Consider the following 18890-nt stretch of genomic DNA (forward strand, 5'->3'; position numbering starts at 1 on the left):
AGTACTACTCAGCTATTAAGAAGAAAGAATTTATGAAATTCCTAGGCAAATGGATGGACCTGGAGGGTATCATCCTGAGTGAGGTAACCCAATCACAAAGGAACTCACACAATATGTACTCACTGATAAGTGGATATTAGCCCAGAAACTTAGGATACCCAAGATATAAGATACAATTTCCTAAACTCATGAAACTCAAGAAGAATGAAGACCAACGTGTGGACACTGTGCCCCTTCTTGGAATTGGGAACAAAACACCCATGGAAGGAGTTACAGAGACAAAGTTTGGAGCTGTGTCAAAAGAATGGACCATCTAGAGCCTGCCATATCCAGGGTTCCATCCCATAATCAGCTTCCAAACACTGCCACCATTGCATTCACTAGCAAGATTTTGCTGAAAGGACCCAGATATAGCTGTCTCTTGTGAGACTATGCTGGGGCCTAGCAAACACAGGAGTGGATGCTCACAGTCAGCTATTGGATGGTTCACAGGGCTCCCAATTGAGAAGGTAGAGAAAGTACCCAAGGAGCTAAAGGGATCTGCAACCCTATTGTTGGAACAACATGATGTACTAACCAGTACCCCGGAGCTCTTGACTCTAGCTGCATATGTATCAAAAGATGGCCTAGTCGGCCATAACTGGAAAGAGAGGCCCATTGGACTTGCAAACTTTATATGCCCTAGTACAGGGGAATGCCAGGACCAAAAAGTGGGAGTGGGTGGGAGGGTATGGGGGACTTTTGGGATAGCATTGGAAATGTAAATGAGGAAAACACCTAATAAAAAGTATTAAAAAAAAAGAAAAAAAAGAATGTGAATGGGATAGGAATGGGGGAAAGGAGGGAGGGGAGCAGGCTGTTCCACCAGGATATGTTTAGTCCTCTGGGGAAAGAGGCAGATTGAGTAGAGACACCAACCATCAGTCTGACGTAGGTGTGGGGTGAGATTGGGGGGATTGGATTTGGAGGAGTGGAGAGAGAGTAAAGAGTTGAAGCTCATCTACTTGCTTCACTGGCCTACTTGCTTCTCCAGCATGCTTGGCTGATAGGTTCACAGAGAAAGCCTGCTATAGTTGGATGCTGGAAAAACAGGAGAAGTGGAGAGGAAGGCTGTAGGAAAAGATCTGCAAGGTGTACTGCAGCAAGTGGTCTGCTACTGAGTTGGGGCTGGGATTACTCACCTGTCCTAAGTGGCCTGTGGGTTTCGGGGGAATGTGTGCTGCAACTGAACTCCTTTCATTTCAGCAGCATCTACACTTCTCTCTGATTTTTTTTTAAATAAGAACTGTTTTTATTTTCTTACTCTTTCAAATTCCTTTATTTATTTATTTATTTACCTTTATTTATTCACTTTATATCCCGAGATCATAACCCCCCCTCCTGTCACATCTCCAAGTGCCATACTTACAAATTCTTCTCCCTATCATTTCTCGCCTTCTCTAGAAAAGGGGAGCCCCCCTTTGGGTACCACATCACCCTGGGACACATACTCCCAGCACGACTAAGCACATCCTCTCCCACTGAGGCCCATCCAGGAAGTCCAAGTAGGGGGAAGAGTGTCCAATGGAAGCAAACAGAGACCCAGACAGCCCCCACTCCACTTGTTAGGGCACCCTCAAGAACCCCAAGATACACATTTGCTACAAATGTGTAGGGGGTCTGCGTCTAGCTCCTGCATGCTCCCTGGATGGTGGCCTAGTCTCTGTGAGCCTACATGGTCCCAGGTTACTTAATTCTGTGAATCTTCTTGTGGTGTCTTTGACCCCTCCAGCTTGCTCACTCCTATTTCCTATTGTTCCACAAAACTCCCAGGGCTCTGCTTGATATTTGACTGTGAGTCCCTGCATCTGTTTCCATCTGCTGTTGGATGAAGCCCCTGAGGAGACAGTCATGCTAGGTTCCTGTCTGCAAGCATAACAGAGTATCAATAATAGTGTCAGGGGTTGGATCTTTCTCCTGGGACAGGTCTCAAGTTGGGACAGTCATTGGTTGGGTGTTCCCTCAATCTATGTTTATCCCTGCACAGATTGTAGGAAAAACAAATTTTGGGGTTGAAGATTTTGTGGGTAGTTTGATGTCTCCCTCCCTCCTCTGGAAGCCCTGCCTAGCTTCCTCTAGAAGTCTACCAAGAGGTCTCTACTTCAGTCTCTATATCCCTTTCTGGTAGGAATTTCAGCTAGTGTCACTCCCATAGCCTCCCCCGTGTCCTCTCCAATCACAGACCTCCAGCTATTCACAAGAGATGCCCCCATTACCCATTTCCATTCTCATTCCCAGCCCTGTCTTTCCCCACCCACCATACCTGACTGCCACCCCTGTTCCCCTCCTCACCTTCTCTCCTACCCAGTTCCTTCCCTCCATCCACCTCTGATGACTATTTAGTTTCCTCTTCTGAGTGAAATTCTCACTGATATTTTTATACTTCTTTAATCTTTTGTTTGTCATTTAATATATTCTGGATTTCAGATACTCTTTGGGTTTTGTTATCAAGGAACAACTAGCTTGGTTTATTCTTTCTATGAAATCAGTTTTGGTTTTCCACATTTTGATATGTGCTATCTTCAATCAAGAATGTAAAGCCATAGAAACCTTAAATCTATGAGTTTCTGGCTTGGGTAATGTATTTGACATAATCAAAAGTTTAAAGCCCCCCCATTTGTAGTGCACAAACATTTAATCTAGATATCTATCTTTTATTCAAAAAATGTCGCACTAAATCAACTTCATTAAATAAGTATATAATGTGTTCAGGTTACATGGCCATTGTGTGTTTAATTGATGTTAAGGCTAGGAGGGAAAAATCCATGCACTTTCTACTATATTTTCTCTGTCAGTCACGAATAAAATCTGAAGTTCAAATTGTGAAGCTAGATTTTTTTCTTTTATTCTTACTCTTTAATATTCTATGCAATATTAGGACTACTTTCTCCATAGGGGTCTTTCTTAAAGAGGAGAATTATTGCCAACAGCTTAAGCAAAAAATTGCAGCAGTTAAATGAAGGCAATAGTCAGTGGAAGAAAAGAAGCAAGGAGTTGAGTTTCTTAACCTCTCTGCAAACTGAAAGGAAGTAACTAGACAGCAGGTTCTGTCACTGTTCATAGATCGTGTATGCTACATTGTTGTTGTTGCTGCTGCTGTTGTTATTTTATATTGTTTTGTTTTGGGCACCTTCTAAAGTTTTCTAGTCACAAACAAAAATCAGCCTAAAAAGAGCAGCTAGCTCCGAGTGGGATAGATTTTGCTATGTTGATAATTTGACACTATAGGTTATTTTAAACTGTCCTGCCCCATTTCAATGATGAGCTTGAACAATGGACATTATTACCTTTGAAGAGGCTTTCGTTCTGAAGTGAAAATCTCCAGTAGAAGAAATATACACGTTCTTTACAATAAACTGGCACTTAAAAATTGAAATACATTTATATACCGATATTTAAATTTCTCCCTTAGTTTTTTTTCTTTATAATAAAATAATAGCACATGGTTGCACAAAATTATAAAACTCGAAGTTGTTTCCTCCTTGTAGTGCTTACTCTGTGTATGCATTTCAGTTGCAATTTCTTTTAGGAAAATCACAATGCTTTGCTGCAGTTCTCTGATACTTTTATAGCATATTAAAACTTTATCTAGGCAAATATTATGGCCAGATTACTATGGAAAAATAGTAAAATTCTAGAAGCCAACGGATGAGACACTGTTAAAATGTATGCTGGTGGAACAAATTTTAGAAATGGTTACATGTGATATCTTTATTAGCTAGCTAGAATACCTCTAACACAATATAGGAATGACTTTCATTGGGGTTTATTTCACTGGGAGTTGTAGGCACTAGCAACTACTAAAATTGCTCAGATGTGATAGGTAAGTCTTAAATATGTTATTCATCTGCTGCTTCTTAAAATGTCAGCTATCTTTTGACATTTCATTTCCTTGTATTTATAATGTTTGGAAATAAAGTATTGAGCAAATTAACTCCATAGGCTCAACACCTGTCTAATTGCCTAACATTTTAAGTCCAAACCATAAAATAAATAATTTTTTATTATTTTGCACATTTTTTTGAGAAATCAGTTTGTAAATTTGTTTGAAGTCTAAGGAAAAAGAAGGATCTGCTTCTCCAAATTGATTTAGATTTCTATATACCATGTCTGACCATTACTGTGTCCCCACCCCCAGTCTCCGAATTTCTCTTTTCCACACAGATATATGGTACCTTATTTCTACACAGTGTCTCTACCTATGCTTTCTGAATTAATCATTATTAAAACGAGAGAAAAGATATCAATCATTTCAGTATCTTTGTACAGATGGAGCCAGAATGAAACGGTCTTCTGAGGGAAGTATATACTGTATACCGTATATGCTGTATATCATTTAGATAAAATGCAAATACTTCTGTGGCTTCTATGTTATTACAATCTCATAGTACTGTTTCTGTCTAAATAAAGCCATTTCAAAAGATATTACTTTTTCCCTTCCAAATGTTCTCCTTCTCAACTGAGGAGGAATATTTGCCCTGAGCTTAACCTTTTTAGCTAGGCTCCCTGAAGTTTAGCTGTGGAACGGAGAACTTAGGCATGTGCTTTAGTTTACAATAGTCTTAGCAAGGAATCTTTTGGAAAGGAGAATCTAGAGTGACATGTATTTAACATCACTTTTTTGACTATATATCTTAATAATCAGACATCTGAAGTATATTTTATATGTGATAGAACTTTATTGAGTTTCTCAGTTGAAGTTTTAGAAAACAACTGATATTTTATGTCATTTATTGAATTATCTTTGCACTTTGGATTTTATCTTTATAGACACTAAAGATGTTTGGTTCTGAAAATGTGCTTGAACTGTATACTTCTTTCATTCAGGGATCATTGCACTCTCACAAAAAAAAATCCACAATTTAATCTATGAATAAGCTTTAATACACTATGTTGAAAAATGTCAGAGGGGCATGTTTTTCATAGTAAGATAGGTTTAGAAAAGTCATATTCCAATTTTCTGAGGAACAGCAAGATTGCTTTTCAGAGTGGTTGTACAAGATTGCAGTCCCACCAGCAATGGAGAAGTGTTCCTCTTTCTCCACATCCTCACCAGCATCTGCTGTCACCTGAATTTTTGATCTTAGCCATTCTGATTTGTGTAAGGTAGAATGTCAGAGTTGTTTTGATTTGCATTTCCCTGATGATTAAGGATGTTGAACATTTCTTTAAGTGCTACTAGGCCATTTGAGATTCCACTGTTGAGAATTCTCTGCTTATCTCTGTTCCTCGTATGTGTGTGTGTGTGTGTGTGTGTTTTAATAGTGTTATTTGGTTCTCTGGAGTCTAACTTCTTGAGTTCCTTGTATATTTTGGATATTAAACCCTCTATTGGACATAGGGTTAGTGAAGATCGTTTCCCAATCTGTAGGCTGCCATTTTGTCTTATTGACAAGTGCCCTTTGCCTTATAGTTTCATGATCTTAGAGCAGGGGAGAAAATCCATGTTATTTTTATGAAGCAAGATAAAAACCCTGACTGATAAGCCCAATAAAATTAGAACAAATGGTGCCATATAAAATTGTAGCGTAGTGGTCAACACTGTGGTGACACAGGAAGAAGAGGTCACATGAAAAGTCTCCTCACTAGAGGTCTTAGAAAAATGACCATGATCTGAAGGAAAATGATTTTAGAACACAGAATGAACATTAAAAGAATTACCTGGAGTTGCAATGAATACTGGAAATCACCAAAAGTAAAACTGATGAAACTTCATAGAATTCAAATGTTTTCTTTAGAAAAATCTGTAGATGGTTGAATGAGTACTCAGCAACAACAACAACAACAACAACAAAAAGCCTTCTTTCTTCCACCTCTAAGTACTTATGGGGGACAAAAAAAAAAAAAAAAAAAAAAAACACCAGGAGATGCACTAGTCAGATCAACACAGTTGAATGCACTAGCTAACGTTATTTAACTACTTCTTTTTTCTTAGGCTATCATCTGAATTTGCCATGCTTTTTTGTGGTCACAAAAAAGATATCATGACTGTGAGCAAGAAACATCAGTAACTCTAAGGACAAGTTACTAACTCACAGGACAATCAGAATCCCAGAGCACCTATTGTCTTATGAAATGCTTCAAAGATGAGTACTAAGAGCTCAGGGAGAAGAATTTAGAAAGTGAAAGAAGTGTGCAGGCTTTGTCAAACACTGAAAACTTTCTCAGCTCTCTTCTAGACTAGAAAATGGTTTTTTATTAGTGAATGACTTCTCAGGAATCCAATGAAAGAGACATGCTGAAAATGTCATAAAAATGTAAAGAATAATTTCTGAGTTTCCCAGGAGAACATTCAAGCTTATTCAAATGGTCTTCAACGATGTAGTAAAAGGGCTAGGACATTTTTATACCTCTGTCAGAATTCTGAACTTCTATCTATTATCAGAAAGTGTTCTCTTATTACAGGGACAAGACTAGCTTCCAGATGACTTGAGTCTACTGAGAATATAATCTTAGTAGACCTAAATAAAATGACTATAAATTTTAGAGAGAAGTACTTCATCTTTTAGGGATCCCAGGAAGCTAAAGATTTGGTCCAGAAAAGGTCACTGGAATATCAGCTAGTATGTAGTAGTGGCCTTCCACATTTTTAGTACTTGTGGGTTCAAGAGCCCATACTCAAGCAGGAAACTGAAAGGCTTAAAAGTTTCTGACCCCCAGCAACCACTTGGTGGCACACAACCATTCGTAATGGGATCTGATGCTCTCTTCTGGTGTGTCTGAAGACAGCTACAGTTTACTCACATATAGTAAATAAATAAATACTTTTTAAAAGTTTCTGATCCAATACTAATATTATATTCAGACCTCCATTCTGGAGTGAGAAGTTTTGAGAGATAGGAGAGTTCCTGAGGAAATTTGGAGACATGCTTGACACTACTGTCAAAACTGAGGCATGTTCTAGAGCCATGTCCAGCAGCTTCTCCCATGTTCAATAAAGGCTGTGAAAATTTCCACTTTGTCCTTGAAGTTTGTGGTCATTGATTTTATGTTGTATGAAAAAACTTTTTCTGGGGTGACACTATACACATGCCTACACATTGCAGATAAGAAATTTACCTCACTCTACAGCCATACCATCCTGAACGCACCTGATCTCGTCTGATCTCAGAAACTTAGCAGGGTCAGGCTTGGTTAGTACTTGGATGGGAGACAACATGGGTATACTGGGTGCTGTAGGCTTAAAATAAAAAAAAAGAAGAGAGAGAGAGAGAAATTTACCACAGACTGAAGTACAGATACCATTAAAGTATAAGTTAATGAACCAATAGGTTATTTATAGCATTTTAGGTGAGAAGTTACAGGAGCAGAAATGACTCAAAGTCAACCCACCTCATATATGTGACATATATACAGGTCACCAACTCTGGGGACCCGGAGGACAGTGTACAGCCTACAGACAGCTCAACAAGTTGGGTAGTGTCCTTCCCAGGTAATTCACTGGTCTAAATCTTTTCCAGTCAGCTGGTCTAGTCTCAGAATCTTGGTAGCTTGGCTTGCTTGAGAGAGACTCTCAGCAGTTTTTATTGTTTATTCTGGGAGAGAGGAGCCTAATGAATGTGATCAGTTTCAGGGTTTCCTGGAGCTGTTTAAATTGTTTACTTTATGGCTTAAGGAGCTTCCTGTGTGATGGAGTATCTCAGTCTCAGAGGAAACTGCTACAAAACAGTTCTAAACAATGCAGCATTATTTATATACTACTATTATTATATCTAGTTATTTCTATATTATTTATTATATCTAGTTTATCTTATAAAAGTACCCACAACATACATTCTTTGTGTCATCAGTATGTATTGGTACCTTATTTATTTATTTATTTATTTATGCATTGATAGTATTAATTTTTACTTTTTAACATAGGAGTTTTATTTGAGACAAGGTCTCATCCTGTAGCCCAGGTTAGCTAAGATGTCAGTAGGTGTCACTGGTTGCTCTTGAACTCTCAGCAATCCTCCTGACACAACTTCCCTAGTGTTGGGATTGTAAGCAATTGTCATCATACCTGGCTTTAAAGGATGATTTACTTAGCTCCAAAGCTTATGTTTTGGATGGCATGGATCACACATTTATTGTTATTTAACAAAGTTAATAAGAGTTTTAGCCAGGCAGTGGTGGCACACGCCTTTAATCCCAGCACTTGGGAGGCAGAAGCAGGCAGATTTCTGAATTCGAGGCCAGCCTGGTCTACAGAGTGAATTCCAGGACAGTCAAGGCTACACAGAGAAACCGTGTCTCAAAAAAACCAAAAAACAAACAAAAACAAAAAAAGAGAGAGAGTTTTAGGTACTGGAGATATAAGTCAATGATAGTTCACTTACCTGATATGCTTGAAGACCAAAGTTCAATTCTCAGTATTGGGGAAAAAAGTTCTGGTATTTAGCAAAACATTAAAAATATGTGATCTACAACCTCCCATCAAAGTACAATTGAGCACATGCCTTTAATCCCAGCACTTGGGAGGCAGAGGCAAACAGATTTCTGAGTTTGATTCCAGCCTGGTCTACAGAGGACAGTCAGGGTTATACAAAGAAACCCTGTCTCGAAAAAAATCAAACAAAAAAAAAAAAAGAAGAAGAAGAAGAAGAAGAAGAAGTACAGTTGAGATAAGCATTTTCTTGGAAATTTGGAATAATTTGGAAAGAGACGCGACCCCCTCCCTCCGAATTGGTACAGAACATGCCTAGATACCAAATACTTGGCACAAACAAGATTTATTACACTGGAGGGTCAAGCAGAGGTGAGGGGGGAGGCTACAAAGGAAGAAATAGCAGCAGCAAGCAAGAAAAGCAATACAAATAACAGGGTGTTTCTGTAGGAATGGGTTTTAAAGGGGAAAGGGAAACAGTCTATACTACAGTGAGCTGGTAAATCCTAATTGGACATATTAGACAAATAATTAATTTTTATTGTTGCAACTTGGTGTTTTGTTTCAGTAATGAATCAGTGGACAAATAAGGGAATAGACCTTGGTGGCTAGCTTTAGGAAGGTATTCTAACTGTTAGTAAGGTAGAGGAAATGGGGAAGAAAAGTAAGGCAAAAACAATCTGCAATGTTTGACATGTTCACATCTGATAGTGCCCCTTCAAATGCTACATTAAAAAGAGCTGTGAATGGAGAAACAAAAATGTATGGAAAGGCCAAGTCTTTTTGTAGGTGGGAGATGATATTGGTTCTGAGCTTAGGGTCTTACTCATGCTATGCAAACACACTATCACTGAGTTATACCTCTAGTCCAATTTTAACTAATTTTAAAAAACATTTTGAAGCCATGGCTATCACTAGGTTGTCCAGAATAGCCCTAAACTTTTAATCCTTCTCCCTCAGCCTCCAAAGTAGTAGAAGATGATAAACATGCATGACCAGGTCTACTTGACATGTTCAGCTAATTATTTACCTTATTCCATTTAGTGTTTCTGTTTGTAAATTAAAATATATGTAGGTACCTGAACTTATTGAGTTTATTCCACAATGTAGAATAAATTAATCTGTAATCATCTTCATCTCTTGATCATTGGCTCATATTGTCCCCAGATTAACCAAACATCTATTGTTTAGAAGAATTCTGAGTGGTAGCCAACACTTCGACATACATACATATACACATACACATACATATACAGCAACAGCATTAGCACTATCAACGACAAATCCTCTAATGGGGAAGCACTGGCTATTCCTTTCTTAAGTAGCATCTCCTCTGTTTACAGTTATTTCACGTTGAGCATGTGGTCAGGTTCACAAGACTAGTTAACAGCAGCAGTAAGCCTAGCTTCCCAATGGGAATTCTTCCTTAGTCCACACTATTCATTGCACACACTCTGCACCTGAGGCAAAGCTTACATCACTTAATTCACATTTCTTTACAATATCCTCCAATACAGCTGCTCCATTATGGAGTATCCAGGGTCCTATGGGAAATTGGCAGTATTACTAAAAACCATCAAGTTCTTACTTAATCTTAGGTCAAATCTGATGAAAAGATTCTGAATAATTCTTTTCACAAAGCATTATAATACAGAGACAAAGGAACACAAAATATTACCATAAATGAAACTTTCAATAAAAGAGAAAAATGATGATACCTGATGACAGTAGCAAAGCCATATAGCAATGTCAAGAAATTGCAAATTTAGGGATCCTACAAGCATTCTGCACAGATACTTTTCATGACTGAGGTAAATCCATTAAAACAGAGTCCTATCAAACCTATACTAGTTGGTATAAAAGAGTATGCATTGCTATCACTTTTCTCTGATATCCTAGTACCTGTGGCTTAGAGTGTGACACCTTACCTTAGAGTTAGTCCCACCTCACATTAAACCCAGAATGCCATCAGGCAACTCTATTGTGGGAACAGTATTCAAGAGGTTTCATGGACACCTCGTTTTCCAAGAAATCTCCAAGACGTGGATAAAAAGAACTCTATGTATGAATACTAAAAATATACCATTGCACCTTAAAAATTATGGTCTCATTCAGCAATCCATCTAAACCTGCACTCAACCCTCAAATGCCTTAGGCAGGGCATTCAAACTAGGTATCTCTCTTGAGGCGAAACAGAACATTGGCCTAAGGTAGTAACTACAGTTCGGCAGGACTATGATCCTGAGGTTGTTAGATACTCAGTAAGAAAGCTAAAGGAACACTATTTGGGAAAGGTGAAAAGCAGGGTCCCTTGCAATATTGACTCTACTATCAGCTCTCCTAAGAAACAATCATCCCTAGACTCACTTGTCTTATCCAACAGGAGAACAAAGGGAAAGCAATCTTATCTAGAAAGATCTCACAGGAGGAGCAATAAGAAGCACATGGCCAGATCCTATTCTTAACTATGGGAAAACACAGGGGGAGCTATGAAGCTGAGGTATGTTCTTGGATTTTTCTGCATGATATCTGGGAATAATGAGCAAGATGTTAGAGAGTAAATTTAGCTCTTCACATACAAAAAGACACAATATGGAGTCAAGGTGAGGAGACCTGCCAGCACTCATAATGGGACACCCCTGAAAAGAATGGTATACTGAAAGCATCTATTCTAAGAGAGTCACACAATAAAAGCAAATGAATCTGGGAAATGGACATAGAGGTAAGAAAGAGTTGAGGAACAGTAACCAGAATGCATTGTATATGTGCGTGAAATTGTGAAAGAACTAACTTAATTTTTTAAAAGGAGAGAAAGAAAGAAAATGAACAACAAGACCTCAGCATTGTGTCTTTATCTGTGAGAGCTGAGTTGCCAGTCTCAACCGAGGCCTTGCTTCCACTCATGACATTTGACCTTAGTGGGGGCTATCTCAAAAGCTGTCACCTGTCTATGGGATATGTTGTCTGGACTCAGTGGGAGAAGAAATACCTAGCCTCAGAGAGACTTGAAGTGAGGGAGGATACCCAGGGGATTCCCCACTGACTCAGAAGAGAAGGGGGGATGTGGTGACTAGGGGGAGGCAGTTATCAGGATGTGAGGTGAATAAGTAAGATAATTAAATGTAATTATAGGGAAAAAAAAAAGAATGTGTAGATGGGCTCAGAAAAGTAGAAGAAATTGCAGGATCCCCAAAATCCACTTTGTTCAATCAGCACATAGTGTTTGGGGTGTTCTCTAGTTCTGCCCTGAAGGTCCTAGCAAGGCATCTAATGGGATGTAATGTGCAGGGCCTCCATTCTGCAAGGGGAGTGGTTCTAAGCGGGATTGAGAGGGACTGCCCTCAAATAGGGACTCAGAGTCCTGTTCTCTGGCCTGAGAAACTCCAGCTGTACATTCATTCATTGCACATTCATTCATGTAATGCTTGGCTGGATTACAAGATCTATGACCTAGGAGGGTGTGGGCTTCCTGTGGAGGCTGGAGGACTTCCAGAAGTCCAGTGGGTCTGCTAGACCACTGTAGAAAGTAGGTGGACATCAGAAGACTTAACTCTCTTTCCATATCCGGGAGGCCAGAGAGAAAGCTGTAAAGCTTTCTGTCATCTCTAGACTCTAAGGATTAAGAAATAGGTCAATGTTTGCTGCTAGCATATTTGAGTCAATAGAAGAGAGGATCCTGGGATATGTGGAACCTATTCCTGACTGGAATACACCATACAACATTGCAATCTTGTTATTCTATCTCTGGGAAAGCAGAGATGTTTATCTAAAGCTGAGATGAAAGCCCCAAAGGGGGAAGGGACATACAATATAGGGTGACATACAAAATGAGGGGGTTCTGGAGATTTAAGAAGTAGAAGGATGCATAGTAGGGAAAGTGGTGTCAAAGGCTGCAATTGGGTTTTGGAGGCTTCCACAAGGAGCTTTGTGTGCCATGGACTGAGGAAAGTGTGAAGGTTTGAGAAAGTTCAGTCACTTACCTGAGGAATTTCAGGTTACCTTCCAAATTGAACTGACAGTGTGGATCCTTAGCAACCTGGATCTGCTGTCAATCTTCAGAGCCAGCCCCTCACCGGATGTGATCTACCTCCTCTTCCTGTAGTGCAGAGGGGATAAACTGTGTTGTTGGCGCCGTTGGCAGAGTTGCTGCATGCCCTCCCATAGAACGGCTGCTGGCAAGTCCAAAAGGAGTCTTTGGTCAAGGTAAGGAGCCAGAATATGTACTAAGAAGAGCCTACTCTTCTGATAATCACAGGGATTGCATTCAATTCCATCCCTAGGTCGCTGGGCTTGTTCTGAGAAAGCCGTGGTTTGTGACATATCTTAGAAGGTCTCACCCAGAGAACGGGGGTGAGGGGGGAACCTTGATCTTAGGAAGGAGCCCAGAAGATGGCATGATGATGCCCACAATTAAAGTCAAACTTTAAACCACGAGTGATAAAGAATACTCATTCTAAACAATTCTGCTTCCACACTCTGCCACCTTTGCACTGGGCTCTAGAAGACCCTGTGCAGATTAGGCAAGTAAACATGGAACAATTTTACTAAATCCTCAGGAGTTCGGAAGTCAAAATGCTCCCTCACTCCCAAAAAGAAGAAAGAAAACAAAATCCAAACAATAAAACTCAAAAGAAAACTTAAAAAAAAAACAAACAAACAAAAAACAAAAGATGTAAACTAAAAAGGCCCAAGTAACTTGTATTTAGACAACCCAGGGGAGCATGTGGGAGGGATGCAGACACAGGAGAAAATATTCTGAAAGCAAGGCCATCCTGAATTGTGTAGTGATACAATGTTTAAAGTACAAGATGCAGAACAAAGAAAACACAGAAGGATTTAATCATATATTTAAGAACCGCATGCAATTTTAGATATGAGAGGTTTGTGAGAAACAACAGTCTCTGTTAAAAAAAAAAGAAGCAGTGAAAAGAGAGGACAATAGCAGAAGAATTTGATCAAAATGCCAAATATATGTGTGTAAATTTTCATGATGAAACACAGTATTTAGTATAGTCAAAATATGCAAAGGAGAAAAGCATTAAGAATGTTTAAGCATAGAGGTATGTTACATGGACTGGGAACAAAATGAAATGTTGAAAGTAGTATAGGACTTTATAAGTCTCTTGGGGGATGTGACAAAGTAAAGTGCTGTCTCATTTCCTTGAGAGGTAGCTTCACAAAATCAGCTACCTTGGCCTGATTGGCCAAGTGGAGTAGATTCATGTAAGCCTTGGTATGCAGGGCCTGAAAGGAGTGAATTTGGGACAATAACCTATGGTGAGTCACCATTTTCAGAAAGAAGAGGCCCATTTAGAGCCCCAGATCTATTGAAAGTTATGAACGTGCTAGCATTGTTAGCAATAATCACAGTTCTGAGGACAGGCTCACCTTTAGAGAGCAAAGAGAAGAGCTGCCAGTTTAGCACTTGACTAGGCTCTTTGTTTTTGAGCACAAAGAGTGAATATAACCTCAGTCTGAAAGTTTAGAAGAAGGTGGTGCCAATGTTACAGGGAGCCTAGGTAAGGAACCTGAAGGAAGATTGAAGACCCAAAGTGCCCAAGATGGAAATGGCTTTGCTAAATTCTTAGCACTCTGTGTACCCAGTTAGTGCAGTGGAACTGAAACTCCCTGAAGCAGTCTCCCTCAGGGCTATGAGGAACCTCTGAGCTGTCAAATGAGAGCTTCAGAGAGGAGGGAACAGAAGCTTAAAAGAGTTAATATAATCCTAGAAGTAAGCTGTGATCACACACTGGAAGACAAGGAGACTTGCTGATTCTTGGCAGTACCTGCAGGCTGATCAGAACAAGAACTCTGTGGGTTTGGGGAAAGTTAAAGGGATATTGATTAAAAAGGCAATCTATTCAAAACACAATTAAGGTGCTCATATATATTATCTCACTCTCTTTGTCTAGGTATCCAAGTCAACTGCTCTGCTGTTTGTTCCTGCCTGCTATCACTGACCCTATCCATCATGCCCAGGGGACAGAAGAGTAAGGTCCGGGCTCGTGAGAAACGCCGCCAGAGCAAAACTAAGTTCCAGGAGCTTGAGGATACTGAAACCATGGCACCAGAGGAGGAAGAGTCATCCTCTTCCTCTGCTCTGCCCTCTGGAGATGCTGTGCCAAGTACTTCTTCTGAAATCCTTGCCAAGTTGTTTCAAGAAATGCCTAGTACCGCCACTTTTAGTATTTGCATTGCCTGCAAAAGCACTGATACGGGTGCCATGAGCCAAGGAAAGAAATATGTGAGTTCCTCTGCGGCCCAGAAATCCAAGAAGAGCCCACAGCAAGATCTTCTAACAAGGAAGACTGGGATGCTGATGGAGTATATGCTCAACAAGTACAAACAGAAGGAGCCCCTGCTGAGGAAAGAAATGCTGAATGTTGTCACTAAAAGTTTCAAGGAGCAGTTCCCGGAGATCCTTAAGAAAGCCTCCAACCGCATGGATCTGGTTTTTGGCCTTGAGGTGAAAGAAATCCAGCCCCATGGTCAAACCTACATTCTTGTCAGTAAGTTAGATTTCCAGGATGATGGAAGTGGGAGCAGTGAGCTAGGTCTTCCTACTAGGGGCATTCTGATCCCTCTCTTAAGTGTGATCTATTTGAATGGTTACTGTCTCCCAGAGGAAGAGGTCTGGCACTTCCTGAGTATGTTAGGAATCTATGATGGGGTTCCACACCTCATCTTTGGGGATGCAAGGAAGCTCATCACTGAAGATCTAGTGCAGGAAAACTACCTAGAATACCGTCAGGTTCCTGATAGTGATCCTCCATGCTATCAGTTCCTGTGGGGTCCAAAAGCTTATGCTGAATCGAGCCGGGTAAAGGTGATGGAATTTTTGGGCCACATCAATGAGACTGGCTCCTCTACCTATCCATACAATCATGAAGAATCTTTGAAGGGGAAAGCTAGAGCCCAAGCTGGAGATGAAGCCCAGAGAAGCACTAAATCTAAGGCCAAGAAACGTTCTAAAGCCAAGTCCAGCCTCCCTACACATGTTAGTGATGTCTAAGGTAGTCTCTACCAAGTGATTGAAAGGGCCTGCTAATCTTTGTTTTTGTGATGCTCAAATTACTTGTTGACAAAACTGTTTAGTGTCTTTTATCATTGTGTTTACTTGAAATCAGAAGTTACATAGAAATAATACAATAGATTATGCCTTCATTGCTGTTTACCAAGTTGATGGCTGAAAGTTTGTTGTGATGTGAAATATTTGAAATTTCATAATTAACTTTGGCAATGTACCATAAGACAACATGGAATTAGAATGTAATTGTACTTAGGAGAGAAAAGAATTGAGAGAAAAAGTAATAGACTTTAAGTTCATGTTGTTTTACTCCATATTTTCCTTCTTTTCAAACTTGTAAGAAACAAATACCTGCTTTGCTTATGCTATTAAAGGATACCTAAGAAACAAAATCACAGAGTTGGATTTCTCGTTTGAGGTTTATCTTTTACCAAAGCACTTAACTGAACATCTGTTCTTGGGTAGTCTTCCTGAAGATGTTTAAGAAAATAATACACAGCAGCTACCTATGCAATTATAGGTTCTAGAAGAAGCTCTTGTTATGGGTGTGGGTCAAATGTGGTCTGCTTCCTAAAGAAATGGGAATGTGTGTTTGATCAAAAACACATTTTCCATGTCTCCTTGCCTTGTGACAGAATGTTTTTGTTGTTTTCACTCTCTGTTTGGGGGCCCCAGAACCATAAATTTTATGGCATCTCTTAGGTTAAACATGAAAAAAATCCTGGTAGATAGTAGCAATGAAACACCTCAAAATACTCACATTAGTGAACACCAGTCTTCAATAAGTGAATACAGGATGAGACAGATACCAAAGCCATGCGTTCAACATGAATCTTTTTGGTCCTTACCAAAAGGACTATTAAGTTCACTTCTTCTTAGTGGAAAGTTCAAGAGTTACAGAATATCCAAATATTCTGGAGTTCACAGGGATACTAAGTAGCAGGATTCATACTAGACCCCTGATCTAGATCCCACAGGACTTCACTCCTAAGCTGAAACCAAAACTGAGGCTGTTATTTCAGTACTCCAATATACATCTTGGTAAACATTAAAAAGGTACTTGGGCCCACATTACAGACTTAGAAGCAAAAGAGTGAGTTCCAAAATAGAACAGAGGGCCTACAAGGTAGCTTAGCACCTGCTACTATATTGGACAACCTAGGTTTTCTCTCTAGGTTCCACATGGTGGAAGGACCAATTGTTGACTGACCTCCATTGCATGCTTTCTGATTCCCCAAATAATTGTAATGAAAACTGTCTTAATAATGAAATCATAATTCATAAAAAATGAATATTTAATGGCATTGTGCATATTTAGATTTGCAAGGTTATATAACTTCAAGTGATTAGGTACTTCAGATCAGGAAGGAGAATACATTATAGTAGAACAGATGCCTAGCTGACATATAGCATTGTTTCACTCAACACCACAATGGGCATCTTATTTACTCTGGAAGATAAGTCTCTCATGGCAGATGCTATTGTAGTTCTACCAGAAAAGAGAATGATCACTTGAACATATTTTTTTTTCTTAAGCATCCTGGATCTGCTCTCCATCCCACATCACTCTGGGCACAGGAAGTCATTCTTAAGGTAAACTAGGGTGAGATTAGATTTAAAACTGTTGGACATTTCCTAGAATTATTTAATCTCATAGACAAAGTCAAAAGAAAGTCTGAAATAGAAACATTATAGAAGAATTGTGAGTATCAAAATATCAGAATATAATGTGTGTCACAGAGAGATCCACCCATTATCTCTGACAAGAGTCTCAAATATAGCTAGACCTGAAATGCCTGTGTGTGGGGATACTCAGGGGAAACCCCATACACTCAGAAGAAAAAGGGGTGGGGGAAGGATTCTGGGAGGGTACTGGGAGGAGGCAGTGAGTGGGATGTAACGTGAATAAGTAAAAAGTAAATTTAAAAAATCCTTGGTTTATATGCTCTTTTTAAAAAGATGTATTTATTTTATGCATGTGAATACAATGTCACTCTTTCAGACATACCAGAAGAGGGTATCAGATCTCATTCTAGATTGTTGTGAGCCACCATGTGGTTGCTGGGGATTGAACTCAGGACCTCTGGAAGAACAGCCACTGCCTTTAACCACTGAGCCATCTCCCCAGCCCTTATATGCTCTTTTAAAGAGGGTTTATAATTAGGAGATTGTCTTGCATCTCAGAAAAGACTTTGAAATTTGAAACAACATTGAGACTGTGAAAGACTATGGAGACTCTTGAAGTTGTATTAAATGATTTTTGCATTATGGCATGGCTACATGCCTATGGGGACCAAGGAGTAGAATATGGGGGCTTGAGTAAGAGTAGTACCCATAAGTTTATATATTTGAATGTTTGGTCCCTAGTTGGTGGTACTGTTTTGGAAAAGATTAGGTGTGGCTTTATTAGAGTCACACAGCCTCATTCCCTCAGCCTCCAACTTATAGATAATATGTAAGCTTTCAGCTACTGCTCCAGTGCCATGCCTGACTCTTGCTGCCTTGTTCTCCACCATGTTAGTCATGGATTCACCCTCTGAAACAGTAAGCAAGCCCATGATTAGATGCTTTCTTTTACAGTTGCCTTTTACAGTTACATCTCTTCACTGTGATAGAAATGTCAGACAGTAACACAAAGCCAAATAGGACACTAGAGAATATATTTCTCACTTCTTCCTGCTGGGAGTAAAGAAAATGCAGGCTTCAGATAGAGGATATAATACGAAGTTCAAAAAAGTGGCTATCTCATTTGTATGATGGGATAAATCGGGTTACCTGGGTAAGGACCAAGCTGAGATTATACCTTTGAATAGAAGAGACATAAAATTGTCATGCTCTGCCTTACATTATCACACTGAAAAGGTTTTAGACCAGGGCTGTTAGATGAGACTCCCCCATTTTCTTTATAGCCAGTCTAAGGTGAGGAGGACTCACTGATTAAAGACTGAAGTCATCCAACAGTTGAAGGAAAGAATCTGAAATATGCTAGTCACTGTAGCAAGTACTTTATTTCATTACCTATCTTCTCCCAGTTGTGGAGGGCAAGACTTACCAAAACCATTTCACAGAGTTAGAATCTGAAGCTCAAAGAGTCTCTGAACTCGTAAGTTCAGCAAGCTGGTTAAAAGACAAGCTGGGTTTGTCTTTTAACCTGTGTAGGGGATAACCTAAAGCCATAACCTTCTTTTATCTAACCTGAAGCTTATATCTCTTAAGTCACTTTTTTTCTATTGTGAATCTATCAAAATCAATAAAACTTATTTACTCAAACTCCTGCATGTAATTAGAACAAGAGCAATAAGATCAGCAAAATCAATGTGAGGTTTTTATATTTGCTTGTCATTGAAACAGAATGTTACACTGTAAGCCAGGTTGCCCTGGAACTTTCATGTAGTCAAGGCTAGCCTCACAGATTGCCAATTCTCATTCCTGACTACAGGGATTACAGGTATGATC

The 18890-nt window shown here is 39.4% G+C and overlaps 1 protein-coding gene and 1 pseudogene across 1 annotated transcript; both read left to right on the top strand.

Annotated features, from left to right (window-relative positions):
- Nucleotides 1-7102: 7102 nt before the first annotated feature.
- LOC115030209 (5S ribosomal RNA) lies at nucleotides 7103-7221 on the top strand (annotated as a pseudogene).
- A 7157-nt stretch (nucleotides 7222-14378) lies between these two features.
- Nucleotides 14379-15439, top strand: LOC110287457 (melanoma-associated antigen B2-like). Its single transcript, XM_021154069.1, has one exon. It carries the CDS (start codon nucleotides 14379-14381, stop codon nucleotides 15417-15419), a length of 1041 nt encoding a protein of 346 aa, XP_021009728.1. The 3' UTR covers nucleotides 15420-15439.
- The last annotated feature ends 3451 nt before the right edge of the window (nucleotides 15440-18890 follow it).

The sequence above is a fragment of the Mus caroli genome, unplaced genomic scaffold, assembly GCF_978045245.1.
Source record: "Mus caroli unplaced genomic scaffold, Mus_caroli_1 scaffold_5, whole genome shotgun sequence".
Classification (NCBI taxonomy): Eukaryota; Metazoa; Chordata; class Mammalia; order Rodentia; family Muridae; genus Mus; species Mus caroli.

What these genes read in the sequence shown, in the direction of transcription:
- LOC110287457 (XM_021154069.1), top strand. Translation starts at nt 14,379, where the DNA reads ATGCCCAGGGGACAGAAGAGTAAGGTCCGGGCTCGTGAGAAACGCCGC.